The sequence below is a fragment of the Pipistrellus hanaki genome, assembly GCF_964339955.1.
Source record: "Pipistrellus hanaki genome assembly, chromosome: 2".
NCBI classification, from domain to species: Eukaryota; Metazoa; Chordata; class Mammalia; order Chiroptera; family Vespertilionidae; genus Pipistrellus; species Pipistrellus hanaki.
In genome coordinates, this window is record NC_140504.1 from 62,454,505 (window position 1) to 62,477,352 (window position 22,848).

The following is a 22,848-nucleotide window of genomic DNA, read 5'->3' on the forward strand; positions in this document are numbered from 1 at the left end:
TATTTACAAAACAGGCATTGAGAAATTTTGACTTAGGGACAATATTTTGCCAACACCTACTTCAGTCAGTCAGAATATGAATGAAAATGTGTATGAAAATGATTGACTTTCCCAAACAAATTTAACCAGGGATGTAAAAAAATGATGGAAAACATGTACTCATGGAAAAACAAAAGCAGATCACTACTTTGTCATGAATAGGTTTTATAACCATATGATTTTGATACAAAGCAATTTTAAGTGCAATTACTTATGACCTTCATGGAAGTTTGTTGACTTTTTTAAAAAAATCAAGTTGTAAACCTTTATTACAAATTGAAAATGAGGTTCTTAAAACTCAACCTGACCAAATATGAAACAATTTAAAAACCTTTAAAGAGAAAAATCAGACTTAAAAACAACAACAACAACAGAAAACACATGTTGTCATCACCAAAAAGAGACATCTTTAGGAAAAAATTATAAAAACCCCATACTGCATAGATAGTTCTAGTTATCTGTTCAGTGGCAAAAAGCAAGCACTTAAGATTTTCAGCTCCAATCTTTTGTTCATTTCTTACTGCTGGAATTTTATATTCATTTCTTCTTGTTGGATGACTAAACCTTATACTATTTCACTCAAATATTCTGGAAAAGATAGTCTGGGAGAGGTGGTAAGTCTGCATTTACTCAGCCTGGCCCTGCTCAGCTTCCAGGGGGGTCGAATTCTTGGGTGGTGGATCAGCTGCTTTTGTCTCTTAATCATCTTGTGGTTTAGGGTTTTCTGGACCTCTGCATCAGTAATTGAAGTTGTGTCAGTGCAGACATTGAGGCTTTCAGGTGGCTGCTGACCTTGGGTCTCATTTCCTTGATTTTCCTTATCTCCTTCATTGCCGTCCTCTCTAGGCTGTCTTTGGTGAGGAGGGTCCCTGTGGAATCATGGTCTATAGCCCCAGTACATATTCTGTCTCACTGGTCTGCCTTGTTCTCCTGCACCCTGCTTGTCAGCACTCTCCATCACTTCTCCCTGCACAGGAGGGTTGGAATACCGTAGTTGACACCCATAGGGTCTCCTCATGGATTAAGGTGGGAACCCTGGCCAGTGGGAGGGTGGGCACTGTTGGGCCTGGCCTTCAGGATCACTCTCTCATCACTCATTCTTTTTTTAAAAAAAAATTTTTTTATTGATTTCAAAGAAGTAAGGAGAGAGAGAGAAAACAACAATTATGAGAGAGAATCATTGATCAGCTGCCTTCTGCATGCCCCACACTGGGGATAGAGCCCGAAATCCAGGCATATGCCTGACCAGGAATTGAATCGTGACCTCCTGGTTCATAGGTTGATACTCAACCACTGAGCCTCACCGGCTTGGCTCATCACTAATTCTTTTCCCCACTCTCACTTTTCCGGTAAGTCTGCTGGTAATTGTGTGGAGGACCCTTGCCACGTGGGTAGCGTCTGTAATGGTTCCAGTCTGCTGCATATTTATGGCTTTGCACTGGAACTCCTCCACCAGGGCCTGTAACATTTGCTGCCTCATACTCTTTTCTCCTTCAACAATATCAAACTCCACAGTCTCTCCATCTCCTGTACTGAAAAGGTACTAGGTAAGAGGGTTATTCTTCTTTATGGCAGTCTGATGTACAAATACATCTTCCTCGATGTCATTTATGTTGACAGAACCATATCCATTTTTTACATTGAACCATTTTATTTTTTCCAAATCTTCCCTGCAAAGACCTTCTTGTCCCCAACTACAGGCACCACTGATGTCAGGCTCTCCAGGTCAGGGCTCCTTGCCCCACTGCCCTGTGGTGTCAGCAGTGCTGAAGGAGTTGGGGTGGTGGGCAGCTGCTGGGTCTCCACTCCTCTGTTCTTGGTTGCTGTGATGGTGACCTGGGCCAGCCGCATAGCTGGGCAGCTGCTGCTCTCCTCCTGGTGTAATGGTAACTAAGCCAGCAGGGCTGCATGGGGCTCTCCGGGGTCCATTCTCCAACCCCACTACTGATGAAAATCAATTTTAAGTACTTCTGTAAACTTTACTATTTGACAATAATTTTTTACTCTTCTTGCAAGCCAGTAAGTTAGACTGCCAAGGTTTCATGATCCTGTTAAAAACTATACGACTCCTGGACCAGCTAAAAAGAACTCTATCACTCAGGGCAATTGCAGAAGCCAGAATGTCAGTGTTTTCCTGTGCCTGTTCCGTGAGTCCCAGCTCCCAGAGGGAGAACTGAGAGGGCCAGACGAAACCTGCACACACAATGGGTTGGATTACAGGAGAAGAAACTTGAGCTTAGAGAATTTAATAGTTTATGATGCACAGTTAGCTTTCCTCTCCTAAAGAGTTATTATCTTTAGTACACTGAACAATATAGTAAATCTGGCCCTTGCTCTGGAGAGAAACCTTGGTCTATCTTCCAAACTTTTCATTCACTCAAATATTCTGGAAAAGATAGTCTGGGAGAAAAGCAACCAATGCCTCCACTCATAAGACCTGAGAAGCACAAGAAACCATGAGAATCAGCTCCCACATGCATAGATCTCACCCAACTCAGTAGGTGCTCAGTATTTCCTTACGGAATGGATGTTGAATGGATGCCCAGAATAAAATTCATATATATTTTTGTGATAAACAACACAAATTATATAAAGCTGCATTAACTTCCCACACACTGCTATTCTTCCACACACAACTTCTATATAAGCCACGGCTAGTTATTTGTAGTTTCTAGAATTTGATATAATTGCTTACTCCCTTGTGGGTTTTATGCATGATAATCCATCTGTCTGAAATATCTTTTTTCCTCTTATATGCCTGAAAATCTCCTAGATATTTCTAGAGGTCATGCAATGTACTTCCTAGTTAAAAAGATAAAATGGACATTTATATATGCATTAACTTTCCACTATAATTGGTAATAATCTGATGGAAAAGTATAAAAATCTGACAGAGTTAAGACAGTAGCACTTATTACATTATGATATACGTTTTCCTCTTTTGTTGGAGATAAGAGTATTTAATGTGTAGTCTATTCTTATAGAAGGATGGATAAATGAGTAAATGACATATTATTTTTATATTATTAGGTTCTAAGATATGTTGATGCCATACAATGGATGGATTCACAATTATTTTTTTATTTATTTACACCAGTAACTATCTTTAATGTTGCATTTGACATGGATGTTTACATGTTCCAGAAGTTATTTTGGCAGGTAAGAAAATATTCTTTTCCAATATCACTCACTAATGAGCCACCACATTTTATCTATGTTTAAATTTTTAAAAATTTTGCTCAAAATTAAGAAATAAAGAAGAAAGAGGGAAAGTACAAGGTGTAAAATAAACTTTATATTTTAGTAAATATGCTATATCTTGACAAATGTCTACTTAACTGAATACTCAGGAAAAAAATATGGGAAAAAATAATGTTGAAAATCTGAGTGATAGAACTAACACTAGTTATGATTTTATCTCTGACATGCTTTAAGAGAGCTACTGTGAAATCTATTAGGTCTAGTAAAATAAATTTATTAATAAAAGTAATGTTATAAATACTCTCTTTCTAAAACTCCCCACACCCACATGGAGAAGAAAAAGACAAAGAATATTTACAGAAACAACTATTACTCTAATTTACAAACTGTTGTGATTTTTTTCTAATTATGTGAGATTTTGACCTCACCTAGAAAAGACCATGAGGCAAAATACTCCAGATCTTAAGCAGGGGTGGATTTTTTTTTCAAATTAAAAAACAAACAAACAAACAATTGTATAAATATAAGGCCATTACCTAAAATTATATTAGAAGCAAAACTATATTAGAAGCAAAACTATTAAAACAATGTATACTTGAAAGAGTCTAGAAAAATGGAGGCCATAAAAATGACTCAAAAAATGAAATTAAAAAGACTCCATATATATAAAAGCCCAGCAACTGAACACTGGAATGACCAGAACAACTGGTCAACCAGTCACTATGACATGCACTGACCACAAGGGGACAGATCCTTAATGCAGGAGCTGCCCCCTGGTGGTCAGTGTGCTCCCACTGTGGGAACACTGTTTGGCTGACTAGGTCAGAAGGTGGGGTCCACAACCACTTGGCTGACCAGACTAGAGGTGTTCCCACAACAGGCCAATCCCCTTAGGCCATGCCCCCAACCAGTGCACGAATCCATGAACTGGCCTCTAGTAGAAATATAAAAGTAGTTTGGTCTGGTGATTTCTGCCTATCTGTCTTCTGAGTCTGTTCAACTCTGGAGGTCAGCTGAGAAAGGAGGATGAACTAGATGGCTCATGTGTCTGTTGGCTAGGTACTAGTAGTGTTGGCTTTAGGCAATAGGTGTCACTGCCACACATATATTTCATCATCTAGGAGGTTGTTACAGGACTAGAGGCCTGGCACAAAATTTGTGCACAGGGGGGCAGTCCCCTCAGTCCAGCCTGAACTCTTTCCCAATCCAGGACCCCTTGGGGGATGTTCGATTGGGCCTAAACTGGCAGTCAGATATCCCTCTCACAATCCAGGACTGCTGGCTCCTGACCACTCACCTGCCTGTCTGCCAGATCACTCCTAACCACTCTGCCTGCCTGATCACCCATAACTGCTTACCTGCCTGCTTGCCTTAATGCCCCTAACCACTTGCCTGCCTGCCTGATCACCTCTAACCCTCTGTCTGCCTGATTTTCCTTAACCACTCACCTGCCTATCTGATCACCCCTGACAACTCACCTGCTTACTTTTTCACCCCTAACCACTTTGCCTGCCTGCCTGATCACCTCTAACCATTCTGCCTGCCTGCCTGATCACCTCTAACTGCCTCTGCTTCAGCCAATGTCTGGAATGATGCCTGGAAGGTCGTTTGGCTGGCAAGTCTAATTAGCATATTATGCTTTTATTATTATTATAGATTCTTCATGGTGGGTGCAGAGTCTCAGACATCCATCAGTAGGAGAGAGAAAGCTGGTATTTGCTAGTGCATTTCAAGTTTCTCCTTGCAACATATGTGCTCTTAACTCCTTTTAGCCAAAATGAACCACACGACTCACTCAAAGTCAGAGTAGGAGATAACCACGCATTGGTGTGGCTCCAGGAAGCAGAATTGCTGCTGCCACTTTAGTAAGCATCATGTCATGTGATTTATTGAGGTATCAACATCAGCTATGTAATGGAAGGACAATGATTTGGACCTCAATCTGCTTGTCTCAGAGCCTATTTTAATGTATTCCTCTGAACAGGAGTTAGTAATATAACAATCCTGGCCACTAAAACCTTAGAAATAAGAACTTACCCATCCTAGAAGTAACTGTTCTATGGGGCCTTTATTTTTTCTCACTATCCATCAAGCTTTATCCATAGAAGACCCCTCTGAGTAGTGCCACATAAATACTCTATCATGGTTCTGCCATTTCTAAAATTGATATAATGATGTATGATCAATTGGCTTAATCACTCAGCACTAGCACCTGCACCAGGTCTCCTGTGCTAGAATCCAGTGTTCACTCCCTAATTCATTTTGTATGAGTGTCTCTTACAATTAGAGAGCACTAAGTTATCAGAAGGCAGTAAGAGCATTTCACATCATTATTATGAAATCACTAGAGGCCTGATGCATGAAGATTTCTGCAAGAATGGGCCTTCCTTCACCTGGCTGCCAACATAGCCTTCACTCCAGCCAGAGCTGCCTTTCTGCCTTCCCATGCTGCCCATGGAGCTGCTAGGGCAGTGCAGAATGCCTGAAATGGTGATGACACAAGCATCCCACCCTGCCCCTGGCCTCTCAGAGCCTGTGTATGCAAATTAACCTGCCATCTTTGTTAGGTTAATTTGCATGCTCAATCCTGATTTGCTGGTGGGTGTCACAAAGTTAAGGTCAATTTTCATCTTTTCTTTTAGTGTAGATTATAATTGCTCTTTTATTTTATTATTTTTAAGTGAGATAATTGACATATATGTAACATTATATTAGTTTTAGGTATGTAACATAATGATTTGATATTTGTATATATTTTGAAGTGACCATCAAAATAAGTCTAATTAATATACAGATATGCAATGTGGCAGTATTAACTATAGCCACCATACTGTATATTGCATCCCCATGATTTATTTATTTTCTAATTGTACCTTTTGAGCACTTCACCGTTTTCACCAACCCCCCCTTCTCTTAGCCTCTGACAACTATCCATCTGTTCTCTGTATTCATGAGTTGATGTTTTTTTCTTTTGGGTGCACATATAAGTGAGTTCACATGGTATTTGTGTTTCCTTGTCTGACTTATTTTACTTAGCATAACGTCCTAAATGTCTATCCATATTGTCACAAATGGAAAGATTTTCTTCTTTTTGTTAAGGCTAAATAATATTTCATTATATACATATATATCACATTTTCTTTACCCATTCACATTCATCCACTGATAGACATTTAAAGTTGCTTCCATGTCTTGGGTATTGTAAATAATATTTAACTGAACATGGGTGTGCAGTTCTGAATTCTTATACATAATTTCAGGACAATCACATTTTCCCAACTCCATTTGGGAATAAAGTTGATAAGTAGACATCTCAGGTAGAATATGAAAAAGTAGAATGTGATGGTGGGTAGGCAGAAGGTAGGTAGATTTTTCAGTCCTAAAATAACAGAATTTTGATTTTCATATTTTCTATAGTCCTCTGCAATTTTCCTACATTTTTTCTGTTATCATATTTTCTTTCTCTTTTTCTTTTTGACACCTTTTTAAAATTTGTGTTCTTTTTTTATGTTATAGACTATGTCTCAGTTTTTATGCATAGTCAAATGTGTATGCATGTATGAATATGCATGTATTTAGGGTATGTATGTATATACCTCACACATACATAGCTATATTTAATAGCCTTATCAAAAAAATTAAAAGTTTATTTTTTTAATTATAATATGGTATTTCTTAGGTCCTAAGAATCTCATTGCAATATATTCCTTTTATTTCCAGAGTTTCAAACACATAATTATTAAATAAGATAATTTAAATTTTCTGTTGATAACTTGTATGTGATTGTACATCTTTAATAAGTCTGCTGGTCTGCTCTTTAAAAGTCAATATAATTTTCTATTTGTAAAATTTATTTGCAGATAATTTTAATTACAATTCCTGGATTTTGTATCAATTATACCTTAATTCTTTGGTATCTGACATCTGTGAATAAATTACATTTGAGAACCACCCCTTGGTTATTATTTTCAGCTATCCTTTTGAGTTCAGATCCCATGCTGACTGCAGCTGCTATAAGAGACCTTGGTAGGTATATTTTTCTCCTTTCTTTTATTTAAAATATCATATTCTATACTTAAGTTGTCTATTTTTAAGATCTATTGTTCACTGCTTTTCATGATGTGAAGTGTGTCACTGAGGCATTGGGACTGAGCATAGAAATTTGGGTGATAATGCTTAGAACATAATAAAATGCAAGTGATGGGCTTACTTATTATATATGCTTAAAGTCTTATGTTCAGTTATGGAATAGATCAGGGGATTATTTGGGATCCTTGACTTTATACATGCTTCTACCTTGTACCAACAGAACAGTTCTGGAGCTTTACAATATTGCAAATACTATATTTTGGTGACATTTGTATTGCCCAACACCTCTTTTCCTTTGAGAACACTGCCATTTACAAAACACACACACACACACACACACACACACACACACAAAAGAAAAAAACAACACAGAAAACAAAAAAAAAAACTTTTTGAGTCAATGTTACCATTTAAACCAAAAGCCTGAGAAGTACAAAACAATAAAATCATTAATCACAAAGTATTTCAGTGTGTACTATGATATTTTGGAGAACACATAAGTAAAATAAATACCAAATGAATGTAATCCATTGAAAATATGAGAGCCTAATTCAAGAAAAAGAAAAACCTAATCTGTTTTTCCTCAGTCACTTTTTAATAATGAGAACTAGAGCATTAGTTTTAAAAGAGAATTTGTATGTGGTGCACGAAATTCATGCAGTTGGGGGGAGGTGGGGTGTTCCTCAGCCCAGATTGTGAGTGGGCGCCAGCCAGGCCGAGGGACTCTACTGGTGCACGACTGGGGTCAGGGAGGGATGCAGGAGATTGGCCAGCTGGGGAGGGCTCCCAGGCATGTCTAGCCCATTTCACTCAGTCCTGATTGACCAGACCCCAGCAGCAAGCTAACCCACCAGTTGGAGCATCTGCCCCTGTGTGGTCAGTGCATGCCATAGTGAGCAGTTGAGCGGCCTTATCATTTCATTAGCATATTAAACTTTGATTAGTCGAATAGCTGACCAGATGACCAGATACTTAGCAAGCATATTAGGCTTTTATTATATAGGAGAATATGAGTGAAATCATATAGTTCTTAACTTTTTCTGTCTGACTTATTTCATGTCACAAAATGTTCTCAAGGTCCATCCATGTTGCAGCAGAAGCGGTACAGCCCTATGGGAGCCACAGAGGCTCAAAACTATGGTTCTATTTTCTAAAATAAAATAATTATACAAAACTATCAGGTTTTTCTGAGTAACAACTCCAAAACATAGTGGCTTAAAACAATAATTATGTATAATTTTTCACGAGTCTGGCAGTTCTGTTGATATGAGCTGGGCTCTGCTGACCTTAGCTAGGCTCACTAACAAATCTGCTGGAGGGTCATCTAAACACTGAGTGATCTAAGATGTCCTCAACTTGGAGGATTGATGTTTTCTCCAAGTACTTCTCACATCCCTCCAGCAGTGTAGCCAGGAAATGCTGCCTTCATGGTGACAGGAGTCCCAAGAGAGAGGAAGAAGAAATATAGCTCAAGCTTCTCCTTGTATCGTTACATGACCAAACAGACTGGATCTCTTCAGTGAAAGAGAAACTGCTGAAGTCTTACAGCGAAAGGCATCAATGCAGGATAGGTGAAGAAGTGAGCCATCAAGGCAATTGAGCTTCCACAAGAACAGACTGCCTTGCTTTTCTTCTCTTCTAAGAGCATACTTACTGTATTAGGTTGTGATCACAGCTATAGAGTGGTTGTCTACAGGGCTTTTACCATGCAATGTTTCCTTCCTGTGGAAATTTGGGAAATCATCAAAGTTGCTCCAAGTTATAGATTTGTCACAAGAGACACATTTAATAGCACAGAAAAATGATAATTAATGGCCCCCTAAACTTAGAATATAATAATAAATGAAGGAAAATTAGGATCAAAATAGATAATATCAAGGTGCTCTCCATTCATGGAGTTTGATTTCTAAAACCACTAAAAGGAATGTATAGGAAAATCAGACAATTTGTGTACCCTTCACTAGGTACAGCATTATAAAGTCTTGGTTTATGAATTTACTTTATCTTGTCATTTTTTAATGTTGCCATAAATACATGATGTAAGTATTTATATAGGCCAAATCACTGAATTTAAAAAAAAAGTGAATTTCATAATTTCATCTGCCTTGAAATAAGGAATGAGAGCTCTAGTTGATTATCTCAATTGCATCAACCATAATCAAGCACAGTTAATTTGGTACTTAATTATGATGGTCTAGACTTAACTTACAGTTAATATATAATTACATTTTCTTAAAGAGAGTTTTCAAACATGACTAAAGTTTAAGTATGTAGTAAAAGTATGTAGTGTATATCCATAGCTAAGAATATTTTTCTACTTACTGAAATTATATTTTCTTCACCTAAAATATTTTTCCTTCCATAGGTCTTTCTAGGGGCCTCATTAATTTAATTAATGGAGAAAGTCTGGTAACCGCTATAATGTCTTATAATATGTTTACTAGTATCATGGATTTTAACACCGACCTGAAAAGTATGAACCATTCCTTAGGTAAGGATCTATTTTTTAATTTATCTTTATTGTTGAAAGTATTACAGATGTCCCCCTTTGTTCCCTCATTGACCCCCTCGTCCCTTCTCTTAACTCCAACCCCAGGCCTTCACTGCATTATTTTCTGTGTTCATGGATTATGCATATAAATTATTTGGTTAATCTATTCCTGTCTCTCACCCCTTTCCTCTGAGAATTGTCAGTCTTTGCATGCTTCCATGTCTCCATCAGTTTATTTTGTTCATTAGAGTCCACATATAAATGAGATCATGTGATACTTGTCTTTATCTGACTGGCTTTTTCACTTAGCATAATACTTTCCAGAAAAAGATCTTTTATTGTCTGAAAACTGACATTGATTTTGTAATATCTTATGACAAATTATAATTTACAAGCATAATAATGAGTATCAATATAGTGTCTTACCTTTTAAAAAGCACTGCATCTATTTACAAAACATGTCTCTTATTTAATAGCAGTTGTAATTTTATTGTGAGGTGTGTTGGGACTTCCATGAGGATGCTTATAAGAGCAGCACTCCTCCACAGGCCTAGGCTGAACCATTATACTTGACAGTAAGAATGAGAGCTGTTGATGTGTTGAAGATGAACTCAGAAGATAAGCCAGGTAGTGAGTGCATTCACCAGTGAAGAGAAGAGTCAGCTTCCCTTCCCTTTCTGTTAGTGTTACAGAATTTCTAGGTGATCGAAAAATACACAGGAGTCCTTGGAGATTCAGGATAAACCCATTTATTTTCAGATGTTTCCCATGTACTAGTACAGTGACTCAAGGGGTCCATTCTCCAAATCCTGAGTCCCCCAATATGGTGGAAGCTTTTCCTTTATACCCTTTGGCTTCTTTGTTCCCCGAATATGGATCAGAATTCCGGACCTTTTGTGGGCTTTGCAAAAAGCCCTGTGTGTTGGGATGGGGGACATGAGACCACATCTAAAGGCCTGGCCTGGAGCCAGTGCTGACAACCCCCTCTGGGGGTTGTGTATGGTTCATGGTTTATGGCCTCTATAAAATGGGAGTATTTAGGTAAATAGGTCTTGCAAGACCAGATAATTAAGGAAGGGGCAGTGACTTGTCTATAGGCTAGGGACAGTGATTAACTAGGTACAGAGTCTGGCTGCTAGCCTCCTACATTCTTTCACAAATGCAGTTAGTTATCGGCTAGCAAGAGTGTGCATTAGAAGGCAGGTTGCTGGCACAGATTCAGATTTAGATTGCTGCCCAATATTTTTTTTATCTTCCCCCGTCATTGGGATCATGTCCCTGCAAGCAACACAGAAAGCTCTCAGCACAAGTGTGAGTTCTATAGTCATCTACAAGGCCTGAAAGCAGTGCCTGTAAGCAGAGAAATTGGAAGGTGCCCATGAGTTCATTTAACACATTCAGGGAGTGTCTTGAACCATAAGTATTTTTTTTCCTTTAAAATATGTATTTGTGTGTGTATAAAATAAATGAAATATGTGTAATTACCACTCAGGATAAAAATATATATATAGTGTTACCAGTGCATCCAAAAGTATCTTATGTGCTTCTCTCTGAGAAAAACCCAATACCTTCCTCCTAGAACAGTGGTTTGTAGAGTAGTGACTGAATATGGGGAAGGGGGTCTATAGGACCCTTTGAGGTTGTCTATAAAGTCCAATATTTTTATAATACTGCTAAGAAGTTATTGATCTTTTTTACTGTGTTGCCATTTGCACTGATTTTGGAAGAATAATAATCACAGTCTTCTGGAGAAAATTGCTGATGTGTAGTTATTCCACTCACGGGATGTCTTCCGTGTTCCAAGGCCTTCTGCAGCATCATCTCATTCCACCTCCCTATGCCTTGGGGTGGGGGGTGTTTAAGAGGTGCTTCCAGACCTCATTCTAATACACATGTGTCAAACACAAGGCCCGCGGGCCAAATCCAGCCCGCCAGGCCTTGCAATGTGGCCCGCACCGCGCTGTCATCACTGCACTCCGCTGTCAGTTTATGACATTGTCAGTTTATGACTGTTCAGTAAACCATTCGGCCCGCGATTTAGGCTGGATTTTAGATTTTGGCCCCTTCTCTGATTGAGTTCGACACCCCTATTCTAATATATCAAGGGGTCTGTATGATGCCAAATAATTAATTTTGTTGAAATGGGATTTTTTTCTGCCCCCCCCCCCCACCCCCCCGATCCCAGAAATTAAGCATAAGTCAAATTACCTTTCCAAACACTCAGAAGAAGTTTTAGCCACCATTGCTTTCCCTGTCCCTGGAGAGTATTTTATTGCTGGGCAGCCAGAGACCCTGTTTATTTCTATTTTGACTCATCATGCCTTACATATTAATAATCAATGCCTAAAACTCAGAACTGAAGACTATTTTCCCCCCAAGAAGACCCATTTATGGGACCATCATCCTCTCATGTCTTCTTCAAGGAATCAGGTCCACGTGATGGACAATTATTCTACTTGGTCAAAAGAAGCACTCACCTTTTGTTTCCCTCTGTATCAAATTAGCTTACCCAGGCCATGGCAGCTTGGAACATCTGTGGTGAACCTAGAATTCCATTTTAGCACAAAAAGGTACATCCTCTAAAATGCTTCATGTATGTTATCTACGGTGTGTGAGAAAGCCAAGTACCACACACATACAAACTCTTTCAAAATCCAAATAAAAAGAAAAGTAACCCAATATAGTAATCAGGCACTTTCACCGTAAAACTTCCTGCAGATAAAAACACAGTAAAAAAGATCAATAACTTCTTAGCAGTATTATAAAAATGGCTTCCTGAAAATGGCTCAAGTGATTCACACACACACACACACACGCACACACACAATATCTATATTCAGAAGCATCTTAAAAACTCTCAAGGACCACCCTTAGAAGAAACTGAAAAAAATCAAAGAAGTGCAGTTTTACATACCGGACCTCATTTAAGATATTAAATATTGACAACAAAATTTCAGGGATCTGTCAGACGTGATATCTATAGACTAATCAAGAGAACTTTCTTGCTATTACATTCACTTAAAAGAAAAAAAGAAAGAGAAAAGAAAGGTAGTGATGTGGAAGATCATTCATTCATTCATTAATCCAACAATTATTTATTGATATGTTCTCAGTTATAGTTCTTATTTAAGGCCCTGGTGGTTCAGCCATGACCATAATAGTCCTGCCTTTCATAGAACTTGCCTCATAATTTTTATAATAATCAATGGGACACAATTTTTCATTTGTTTAGGTTTTAGAGAAGTAAAAATTATAAACAATCACCCTACTAAAATATAATAGTAACAACTATAAATAATAAAAAGCTCTGTTATTTTCTTAGTCTTTAGGACTTTCTCTGAATTTTTAATAGTTTTGAAAGAAAAAAAATCCTTTAAGAAACTTAATAAGTTTTACTGATATTTCATTGTTATCTATTGACACAATTGTGAGCAATTTTCACATAATTATTTTTATAACTCATTTGAACAGTTTGCTTTATCTTTGAAATTAGCACGTTTCACAAGAAGGGAAACAATTAAGAAAAGTTATTACACGTAGAATTCTTACCTTTTCCAACTTGAGTGTTAAAAGTTTAAGAACATTGTTAGACATAATAGATTTGTTTTGAGGCTTTTCCTGGCCTAATAAGTCAGCTCAGTAACATTTTACTGATTAAAAGCTATTTTCCTTTCTTAAAGGAGAAAGCAGTTTTTATACTGGGTCTCTAACTCCAGTTCCTTGCATCCGTGTTAAACCAAAGTAGGCCTCTTTTGTTTTAATTACAGAAGGTGCTGGAATTTCAAAATTATCAAAGTGCCTAAATCCATGCCTGGGACTGATTTGACATAGAGACATAGAAGGCCATTCATGAAACTCTCCTTCCACATTCATGCTATCCCTACGGTTCTTTCTACTCGGCAAATGTTGAATGCCGAGGCTAAAGACAAAGAATTTTAAAAGCGGCAAGAGACAAGCAGGTAGTTTCCTACAAGGGAATTCCCATACAACTGTCAGCTGATTTCTCCACAGAAACTATGCAAGCCAGAAAGGAGTGGCAAGAAATATTCAAAGTGATGAAGAGCAAGGATCTACAACCAAAATGACTCTACATTTAGAATTGAAGGTAAAATAAAGACCTTCACAGACAAGAAAAAGGTAAAGGCATTCATCACCACCAAACCAGTATTATATGAAATGCTGAAGGGTATTTTTTAAGAAGAGGAAGAAGAAGAAAAAGAAAAAGATTTGAAAAAAAATGAACAACAAAATGGCAGCAAATACATACCTATCAACAATTGAATCTAAAAACCAAAATAAGTGAATAAGAAATCTAATGAACAGAATAAACTGGATATAAAATAGAATTAGGGGCATGGAAATGGTACAGACCAACAATTCTCAGAGAGAAGGAGGGTAGGAGGATGGGAAGAGATTAAACAAAGATCTTACATGCATATATGCATTACGAACACAGACAATAGGGTGGCAAAGGCCTGTGGCAGGGTGGGAACTGGATGGAGGGAGGATTGGGAAAGGGGGAGAAAGAGAGACATCTGTAATAATCTCAACAATAAAGATTTTTTTAAATTTTTTTTTTTAAGTGGGCAGGACTTTCTTACCCACTGGCATACCTGATTCCAGCAAAGGAGTATGTCAAAGTCTCAGGTTTCCTAATTTTCAGGGGAGGGCATCATAATGATTTTACAAGGTCATTTGGCAAAACATAGCAATATTAAAGATGTAACTATCCATTAGCAGATAACTGCACTTCGGGGGCCTAAGGAAGTAATCAGAAAAGTAAAAATCAATTATGTGCAGAAATATACACTGCAGCATTAAGTACGAGTGGGGAAACTGGAAAACATTAAATGTCCAACAGTAAGGAACCAGTAAGTTGGCAGGGGAGGGCAATGGAGGAGATACATTCTGCATTTCCTCCGTGGCTTATGTTGGATCTAGAATATAAAATGACATGAATTTAGAGACTTTCTACCTCTTGCGCATTGCCACATCTCCAAAATGTATTATATTGCACTGCTTGGCACTGAATAGATGTATATTTCTTAACGGAGACTGAAAGAAGTCCTTACCCTAAACTGACTGACTATTATAAACTTGTGTGGCTTTCAGAATTTGAGAATAGAAATATGAAAACACCCTACATCTACCGTACATGATACGAATGAGCTATTTTTAAAGATAATGACAAAAAGAAAAGCTAATTCAGTCAGAGTATCACCCAAAATTAAGTGAGTTCTATTAACCATTTTTAAAAAATTTTCTCCCCTTTCTTGCAGCACGTAGCATCGTGAGTCCTATATTGTTATATTATATAGCAAGTTTCTTTTTTGGAATTTTCAGTGCAAAACTGGTTCAGTTGTGGATGTCTACTGTTTTTGGTGATGATATCAACCATATAAGTCTCAACTTTTCAAGTCTGTACCTCATCTTTTTTATTTGTAAGTGAGAAGCCTATCCCTAAAATGAAAACACATTGAAAAATTAAAAATAAAGATATCAAAAATTCACAATAGACATACTAAGCAAAAGTTAGTTTAAAACAATTTAACTGATCTAGAATAAATCTTTTTGTTAAAATAATCTATCAAAAGAGATAAAAATGTTAGTGTCTATACAACAGAAAACAATATGCCCAAATATATAAAGGCAATACTATTTAACCGGAGAAGCAATTGTTTTGAAATTATACAAAACAATTTGACAAAACTCATAATTACAATGAATATTCTAACATGACTTTCCCAGATAATTTCATAGCCAATTTGAAGGAAAAACACACACACACACACACACAAAAAAAAAAAAAACAAAAAAAAACAGCATGCTATAAAAAGTTTTAAATAAAAACTTAAATGTGGGGTTTATAAAATATGTAGAGTTTTCCTTTCTAAAACATAATGCATATCCTTTACATATACCTGTAGACCATTTACAGAAATAAACTAGACTACAGAACTTTTCAATAAAATTCTAAATCCACAATGCAGTTAAATACTAACTACAAAAGGTCGATCTTAAAAATAATCATTCTAACTGCATGACATTAAATATACTTTTCTTGGAAACTCAGAGATCAAATAGATCAAGTAAGACTACATATTATAAAATTCATTATTAATCCATTTATTACCACTTTCTTCTCATGGAAATATGGCAGGTATTGGTAATTAGCTATATCTCTATTTGCTGACACAGTCTCAGAATCATGTTCAACCCAGTTCTTCAGATGGCCTTACAAATGATTTGAAGTTGGCCTATGTGACAATACCTAGTCAATAATTTATACTATGTACTTCCATTGGATTTTAGAATAAGGTAATGTTGCCAATTCTCATATCCAAGATTAAAAGTTGTTCTGGAAGATCTAGCTAGGAAAAGAAAAAAGAAAAGAAAAGAAAAGAAAAGAAAAGAAAAGAGTAAAATTTATATATATATTTGAAAGAGAAATGGTTACAGTAGTTGCAACATTCTAAAATCTAGATTATATGAAAATTTCAAAAAAATAAGCCAACAATGCTTTTTTAAAAAATATATATTTTATTGATTTTTCACAGAGAGGAAGGAAGAGGGATAGAGAGCTAGAAACGTCAATGAGAGAGAAACATCGACCAGCTGCCTCCTGCACACTCTCTACCAGGGATGTGCCTGCAACCAGGTACATGCCCTTGACCAGAATCAAACCTGGGACCTTTCAGTCCACAGACCGACGCTCTATTCACTGAGCCAAACTGGTTTCAGCCCAACAATGCTTTTTAATAGTTAGTATAAAGTTAATATAAAAAATCAGTACTGTCCTTATAAGTCAGCAGTAACTAGTTAGAAAATATAATGACATTTTGATTCTCTTTACGTTGGCAAAAAAATAATAGAATATCAAGGAATAAACTTACAAGAAGTTTGGACCTAAACAGAAAAACTATAAAAGTTTACTGAGAGTATAAAATTTGAATTAATTGAGACAGAAAAAAAGCCACTTCCCTTTAGAAGTGCTAATGTAACAGGATTTATTATTTTCATGTCTGAGGAAAGAAAGGCAGAATGTAGGATTTTGAACTTTCCTAATGACTCAGTGAATTAAAGCCAATTACAATCTATTGATGTTACAGGATAAAGTTAATGAATTAATTATGAGAATGTGATCAATCTGTACAAGTCCTTTATCATAATACAGTACTTATTTTGTGCTTACCTATTTTCTTGCAAAAATATATCCCAGCAAATATAATTTCCTCTAACACCATTTAGTAAGCAAGCATAACCTCAATATTAAGGGTTATACCCCCAGAAAATAAGCATTGTGTCAACATGTCTCTCACTAAACATTTTAGAAAGTGAAATTCTAGGAAAAAAATGTATGAAAACAAGATAGAGTGAATATAAATCTAAGGGCAAAGGACTTTCACTCTATCCTGGCTTAATGTTTATATTTTTAGTATCTTTAAGGTAGCCATTATAAATGTTTTCCAAATGTTACCATTGCATAATAAGTTACAATGACAGTTCAAGACTTGAGTGCCTTAAAGCACCTATGTCCACAGATCCTTCTTCTTTCAGAATTCAAAAATGACTAATGTGTTATTTTTATGGCTTAGGTACCATTTCTAGCCAGAACTAGAGAATATAAAACTTGTAATTTTCTACCTCTAAACTAAGAATAATACTGACTTAATGAATTAAAATGTATCAGAATCAAACAATGAAAAAAATATGTGGTTATCATATTTTTACTTTTTTTGGTTTTGAAATTATAACAAAACAATTTAAAGAGGTTATCAGGAAATATTAACAGTGAGAGTAGGCAAAACATAATTATAAGTAGAGATCTTTCTCTACTAGGTAGGAATTAAATTCTTCATAAGCCTACAGTTATTAAAATACAATTGTTGTAACAAAGGAATACAAAGTAAACCAAAGAAACAGAAGGTGCACATATAGCAATTTGATAAATATGGCAATATGATAAAAGTGACATATCCGCAATGTTCTTCAGTATTAAAACAAAAATCATTCTTTTTTTATTAACTAGACAGTGTCTGCAAAATATTAAGTTTAAAAAAATCCCAATACAGAACTACATTACTGTAAAATCCCATTGTAGTTTTTATGTGACTTTATATATATATATATATATATATATATATATATATATATATATATATATATTGAATGTATGTCACCATGAATGTTCACTGCGTACTTCATTCTTCAAGATATTGATCCAATTACATGAAATTCCTAATTCTATAGCTTGTAAAAAAAAAATCCAGAGATCTTATAATTTCTAAAACTCTAAAAATTTCTGGAGTAACCTTCCTTATGATCTCTGCTACCTCTTTTTAAATATGCTGCAGTTTCTGGTTCATAGTAAATTTTACTGAAGATGAGGACAAGGAGAGTTCATGGGGTAAGTTAGACTTTTATAGTTCACAGTTCAATTAAATCTAATAGCTACCTCTATTTCCTAACTTTTCTATGCTTCCTGCTTAATTTTTACCACTTGTCGCCAGCATAAAAATTCATTAAGCACCATCCTTTAATTCTTGAAGCTGCCCTTTGGGTCTCATCATCTATTCTCAATTAGTTTATCAAGTTATTTCTTCTAGGCAAATATAGCCCTGTCACTAATAGAAATCTCAGTTTAAACTACGTTAGAATTATAACTGGGGTTGTGGTAGTGGAATTCAGGTGTTCTGTTTTAAAAAATATATAATCTATACTCTGCCATATTATTTAAATTCTTTACAGTGATAATATACTACTTTCATAAGCTGGAGGGGGATATAACTCTACTAGAGCTATTTTTAAAATATGCTACAGTACGTACTTCAGGCTTTTCAGTCTCCCATAGTAAACACATCAAAACAAAATGAAACTGGGGAAATAGATTCATATTGGGTTTTTACTGACTCAACTCCCTTAGACCTATCACCAAATCAAACCATTTCTATTTCCTGCTGTCTCCCAAACAATAAAGCATTTGAAGTTCACTAGTATATAAAGAAATTATCAGCTCACTTCCCTTTCATTCATCAGAGCTCCTCTGGACAAAAAAATTAGACCTGTAGCTGATGCTCTAACTTTCCTAAGGCCCACAAAGAGTTTGTGGCCTCCACCTTGTTGCCTATGATATAAAGCCAAAAGAGTGTAAGGACGTCCAGTATAGACTTTACCACACAATCGGGTGTGAATCTGAGGAGGAAGGAGGAGGATGGGTGGTGTTAGTAATTTGTAGTATTATCCAATTGAAACCATGTCTGGTAGCCTCTCTGTATAGTCACTGTACTATCAACATTTTTCATTCCATGCTGAAACGGGTTTGGCTCAGTGGTAGAGCGTCAGTCTGCAGACTGAAAAGTCCCAGGTTCGATTCTGGTCAGGGGCATGTACGTTGGTTGCAGGCGACGCTTCTAGCTCTCTATCTCCCTTCCTCTCTGTAAAAAAATCAATAAAAATATATTTAAAAAAAGATTTTTCATTCCTGGTAAAATTAATACTTATATTTATTTCTTTTTTAAAAAAATAGGTGAGCTAGTTGGAATGTCTGGAATCTTTGCACTGGCAATTATGGGACTTTTCTTAAATTCTACAAATTTGAAACCAGGAGTTGAGTCACTACTACTCAAGTGAGTGGCCAGCATATTTTCACTTTGTTTTATACATTAGAAGCAATAAGATTGTAATAGTAGCTGCACCTACAACTACATAGTCAAAGTAAGATACTTCCTATAAACTCTGTTGCCTGTGTCTTCTACTCCTCTAACTTTAGGCAAAACTTTTAAGTTCACCTTAAGTTCATGTTGGCTCTATTCCCCCATGAATTCCTTCACCATATACTCAGTAATTTCCAGTCTAAACCACTAGACAAGATTAGGAATAAGGGAAGGCAAGTGAGACACTCATTTCAGGCACACAATTGTTAGAGGGTGCCAACAAACCTCAATAATCGAGACAAATAAATAATGTGTTTAATGCAATATTTTGGAGCAAACTAATGCAAAAATATTTTTAAAATATATTTTATTCATTTTTTACAGAGAGGAAGGGAGAGGGAGAGAGAGTTAGAAACATCAATGAGAGAGAAACATCAACCAGCCGTCTCCTGCACACCTCCTACTGGGATGTGCCTGCAACACAGCTACATGCCCTTGACCAGAATCAAACCTGGGACCTTTCAGTCCTCAGGCCAACGCTCTATCCACTGAGCCAAACTGGCCAGGGCTAATGCAAATAATAATAATAATAATAATAATAATAATAATAATAAAATAAAAATTAAAAAAAATCAATGATGAAATAATAAAATGTTAAATTAAGATAAGATCAATAATACTAACAGTTCTTTTTACCTCAGGCTCCATTAGAGCTCAGCATGGCACTGACATTGGAGTGTAAGACCAATATATAAATGACCAGATTTTTAAAGACCATAAAGAGATGTGACACAAAGCAAATTAAAAGGTCAATCTAGGGCGTTTGAAGAGGGTTAGCAGTGTCATAAAAGAAAGAATGACCAAACTAAAAGTAAGTCTTGTATATAAAAAAAGAAAATATGGGCAAACTTAACTTTACTAGAAATATACCAATGTGCTCAAGGACACCCAATTGAGGATGTATGGAATCTGCGTCGGCCTCAAATAAGGGTGCTTCCTGCAAGGCCAGAGGGTGGGAACTTGACCTACATAATACAATGGCAACATATGTGTTAAAGGAAGCCCTGAACACAATGAGTTTTGGAGTTTGGAAGAATGTTATAGAAGATAGAATAAATTTAGAAGTCAGAAGTTTAAAAGCATAGGATCTTATAAGATTTTGGAGCACTTCACTAAAGTTTTATATCAATTACAATGAAAGTCGGTTGTACCAGCAGCTAAGCAGAATTAATTGGACCACAGTTGTAGGAATGATTCAAAATGTTGCACTAATATTCACCTGTATCCATGGGAAGCAATTATGAAGGCTCCCTTCGCCTTCTTGCTCTAAATGAAAGAGAGGGCCGGATCTTCTCTGAAGGCATTAGTTCCTTTGCATTCCTTAAGACATGGTATCTTTCTCACCTGCTTCCTGGTACTATTGAGCCTAGAGTTGAGGTAGGCTCTGTACTTCAGTCATTTCTGTATCATGGTTTCTCCTCCTTCCCTAGTGCAACCTAATTCTGAAGCTCGTGACATCACATTATACCCCCTTGGTTGTCGTTAACCCTAGAGCCCTGAGAAGATTCTCCTTTCTCCCCACTCAGTGTGACTTCTCTCCATTACTCTATCACCATTCCTAGTGATGTCCATCAATATACACACAATTGATCCTTTACTCTTCACCTTTCAGTTCTCGTACCTCTCTCCTCCTAAGAGCATGTCCACCCGACCCTGCTTCACCCACCCACTCATATGGTCATATAAATAACCACTTAACAATCTCAACTTCAAGAATCTTAAGTATCTAAAACATGCTTTGTATTGGTTTCTACTCTCCAAAATAGTTTTAACCTAAGGTAATAATGGTAAATCCTATTGCATCCTATAATAACCTACAGCAGGTCCATACTACTCTTTTAGAGTAGAAGTGCACCATCTCCCATCTTTTCAGCGTTCGCCCCCCAGTACCACAATTCTAACAATTCTGCAAACACGCTGAGACTATAATGCATTTATCTTATGATATTTTACTGATTCTTACCCACCTCACTTACCCCTTTCTCAGATCATTTCTTTTGTTTAAAATCATCCGATTTCTCATCTCATTTGACTATAAGTCAAAGTTGTTTTAATGGCAAAATCCTATGATACATCTCTACATTAACTGTGTGATTCTTTTCGACCACTCTCACCCTCACCCACCTTGTTCTAGCCACACTGATCATTTTGCTGTTTCTCAAACATGCCAAACATGTTCCTATCCAGGCTTGTGTCCTTGTGTCTCTGCTCTTGGGATGTGCTTCCTATAGATATTGCATATGCCCCCTACATATGGGCAAAAGTAGCTGCCTCACTTCTTTCGTGCTTCTATGAATATATCACCTTGTTATAAAGAAATTCTCCAAGTAGGAACTACTTCCTTACCATCATGTATAATCTTTTATTCCAAGCAAATTGATGTCCCTAAAATATCCAGTCCTTAAGTTCTTATCATTCTTCTAAGCTAGTCGTTGTGCTATGTTGGGCAATAAAAATAATACAGATGCCTAGATTTATAGAGTCAAAACCGATGAGGGTGAGAGCACAGCACTTTTAATATTTAAAATATCTACCTCCAGCCCAATTAGTGTGGCTCAGTAATTGAGCATCGACCTATAAACCAGAAGGTCATGATTTGATTCCCCGTAAAGGCACATGCCTGGGTTGTGAGCTTGATCCCCAGGTGAGGTGTGCAGGAGTCATCTGATCAATGTTGCTCATGATTGATGTTTCTATATCTCTCTCCCTCTCCCTTCCTCTCTGAAATTAATAAAAAAATATGTTTTTTAATAAACAAACCTCTCTCCAGATAAAAGTTACATACAGATAAAGTTGTAATCCTTTCCTAACATAAAAGATCTACATTTATTAGCATAACTCATGATCCCCCAAATGAAAGAAAGGGACTTTAAAAAAATATTTAGAAGCTTTTTTTGTATGTGCATTACTTACTATGCACACACACACACACACACACACACACACACACACACACAACTATTAGATGGGTTTGGGCCTTGGTGGTTTGGCTCACACCAGTATGAATTTGATGGAGACTGATTCTTTAGAAAATCTGGTTTTCTCTTCATCAGGTTCCTCTCATTAACTTCTACCGCATATAAAAGGTCTTGATAGATTCTCATTATTTATGGCTTAATTGATTTTATTATATTTTATGGTAATTAATAAGACTAATTTTTGGTATTTGATGACATTTTTCTACAATATTAAGGTTAATTTTTAAATTATGTAATCATTAAATGAGTAGTAAAGTATGATTGATTCATATCCACCACTTCCTTGACTGAATTATCCTACTCAATATTTACAAGTGACTAGGTGGATGTAATGCTT

The 22,848-nt window shown here is 36.4% G+C and overlaps 2 protein-coding genes across 2 annotated transcripts in view; both read left to right on the forward strand.

Annotated features, from left to right (window-relative positions):
- LOC311617582 (histone-lysine N-methyltransferase SETMAR-like) overlaps window positions 1-22,848 on the forward strand; it is a 485,271-nt gene that overhangs the window by 176,156 nt on the left and 286,267 nt on the right. The window lies entirely within an intron of this gene.
- SLC9C1 (solute carrier family 9 member C1) overlaps window positions 1-22,848 on the forward strand; it is a gene marked incomplete at its 3' end in the record, with an annotated part of 101,001 nt that overhangs the window by 4,295 nt on the left and 73,858 nt on the right. The window contains exons 3-7 of the mRNA XM_084870410.1: window positions 3,070-3,198; window positions 7,101-7,266; window positions 9,695-9,820; window positions 15,100-15,261; window positions 19,347-19,446. Of these exons, the coding sequence (XP_084726536.1) occupies window positions 3,100-3,198; window positions 7,101-7,266; window positions 9,695-9,820; window positions 15,100-15,261; window positions 19,347-19,446 (653 nt within the window). The 5' untranslated portion in view covers window positions 3,070-3,099. The remainder of the gene's footprint in view (window positions 1-3,069; window positions 3,199-7,100; window positions 7,267-9,694; window positions 9,821-15,099; window positions 15,262-19,346; window positions 19,447-22,848) is intronic.